Genomic DNA, 2129 nt, shown 5'->3' with positions numbered 1-2129 from the left:
AACAAAAAAAAATAAAACAAACAAAACAAACAAAATAAATAAATTTATACTACATATATGTATGTAATAGTAAAAATATAATTATCTGAATAGTTAAAGACAACATCGTTAAATATATATAAATATATATATATATATATATGTTATATTTTTTTAGTATGTACACCAAATAAACACATACCAGGAACACCTTAAACTACATTGTTTAATACATTCATTTAATGAATAGAAAACTTTTCAAATATTTTATTTAATAATGGCTTGTTAATATAATCCTTTTTATTATCATTATAATCTTTCCTCAGATTATTTACATTCACAATAGTATTTTGTGTATTTATTAATGGTGTTTTTTTATTTGTATAATTAAATTGTCCTTTGTATAATAAAATTGTTTGTTATCATAAATGACATGATCATCTTTAATATTATAAAGTTTATTATTATAATGATATGATTTCTCACTTTCATTTATATTATTATTATTAATAATGTCTTTGTCATTATTTCTCCTATATATATCATAAAATTTATCTCCATTTTTTACATTATATATATTTTTATCTACATAACGAGTATTTTTATTCTCTAATTTTACTTCAGAATATATTATTCTATTGTTTGGATTGTTATTTTTATAATTTTCATACATACTATATACACCATCATCTTTTTCAATCATTCTTTCGTTAATATTATCATACTTAAAATTTTTAATCATATTTTTATTTTTTGTATATATATTTTTTTGTTCAGAATTACCTGAATTGTTCAGGTTGTTTTTTTCATTAATAATATTATATATATGTTTTTTATTATAATTTTTTTTTTTTTGTTCATGTACATAATTTTCCCTATTTTCATTAAAATTTTCATTAATATTTTCATTATGAATAGAAGAAGATATATTTTTATTTTGTTCATTGGAATGTTTATTATTATTTAATATGATAACATTTAATGAATTAACATCTTTTTTTAAAGAAGATATATATTTATTAGCTTCTTCATTTTTTAATATTTTCATATAATTATTATTTAAATAAATATTTTTATTGTGATTATTTTGAATACTTTTTTCTTCATTATAATTATCACTTATTTCGAATTCTTTTTTAACAATATTATAAAGATTTGTAAATTCTCCTTTTTTATTTTCATTCTTATTACATTTTATATTATTATTTGTAGTTGATATATTTTGGTTCTGATTAGCATTGTTATAATTTTTTTGTATATTAATCATATTGGAGTTTTTCTTACAATCTTTGTTTTCAATATGGGTACGTTCCAGGTTATTCTTACTATTACCATTATTAATATTATTATGATTATTATGATTATTATGATTATTATGATTATTTTGATTATTATGATTATTTTCTTTAATAATTTTTTCTTCTCTGCTATCATTATTTATCTTTTCATTTAATTTTCCCTTCTCTTTATTTGTATTACTTATATGATTCTTGTCTATGTTGTTTATTTGGGCATCCTTAGATATATGTTGATTTCTTGAAATTTCTTTATTTTGTTTTATAACATTTTCTTTTGTCATATAAGAATGTGAATCATTGTATAGATAATTATTTATTTTGTTTATATCATATCTATCACAATTATGGTCATATTTATCTTCATATTCATCATCATATCTTTTTATATATTCCTTTTCATTTCCTTTTTCATGTTTGTTTTCTCTTACGATTGCGCTTTCACTCTCCCTCTCCCTTAGTTTTAATTCTTCTTCTAATACTTGATTTATTTCTTGTCTAATTTTAGCAAAATCACGAAGTGAGTTAGGACATAAGGAATCTTTTAAAATATCGTTTCTCAATTTAGCAGCTAAATCACAATCAAATCCACATTCTTCTAAATCCTTTTTATCTACATTTTCTCTAGCCATAAAACAGTTATATTCTCTTTCTAGTTTGATCATTTTAGAAAGTATATCTAGTTTTTCTCTTTTTACTTTGTTTATACCTCTAGTACGTACCCCTTTATATCCTTCTATTATCGTTTCCATAATTTCTTTGTCAACTGCTTTTGATAACATGACCCTCAATTCTTCCTACAAAAAAGAAAATTATATAAATAATAGTGCATATGTGTATATATATATATATATA

General features: G+C 19.7%; 1 protein-coding gene across 1 annotated transcript in view; it reads right to left on the bottom strand.

Moving 5' to 3' along the window:
• Window positions 1–340: 340 nt before the first annotated feature.
• The window catches only part of PGSY75_0515400 (hypothetical protein), a gene marked incomplete at both ends in the record, with an annotated part of 2579 nt that continues 790 nt past the window's right edge, over window positions 341–2129 (bottom strand). The window contains one exon of the mRNA XM_018784434.1: window positions 341–2071. Within this exon, the coding sequence (XP_018643089.1) occupies window positions 341–2071 (1731 nt within the window).

The sequence above is a fragment of the Plasmodium gaboni genome, chromosome 5 (genome assembly GCF_001602025.1).
Source record: "Plasmodium gaboni strain SY75 chromosome 5, whole genome shotgun sequence".
In the NCBI taxonomy this organism is placed as follows: Eukaryota; Apicomplexa; class Aconoidasida; order Haemosporida; family Plasmodiidae; genus Plasmodium; species Plasmodium gaboni.
This window is presented reverse-complemented; position numbering and strand designations above follow the sequence as displayed.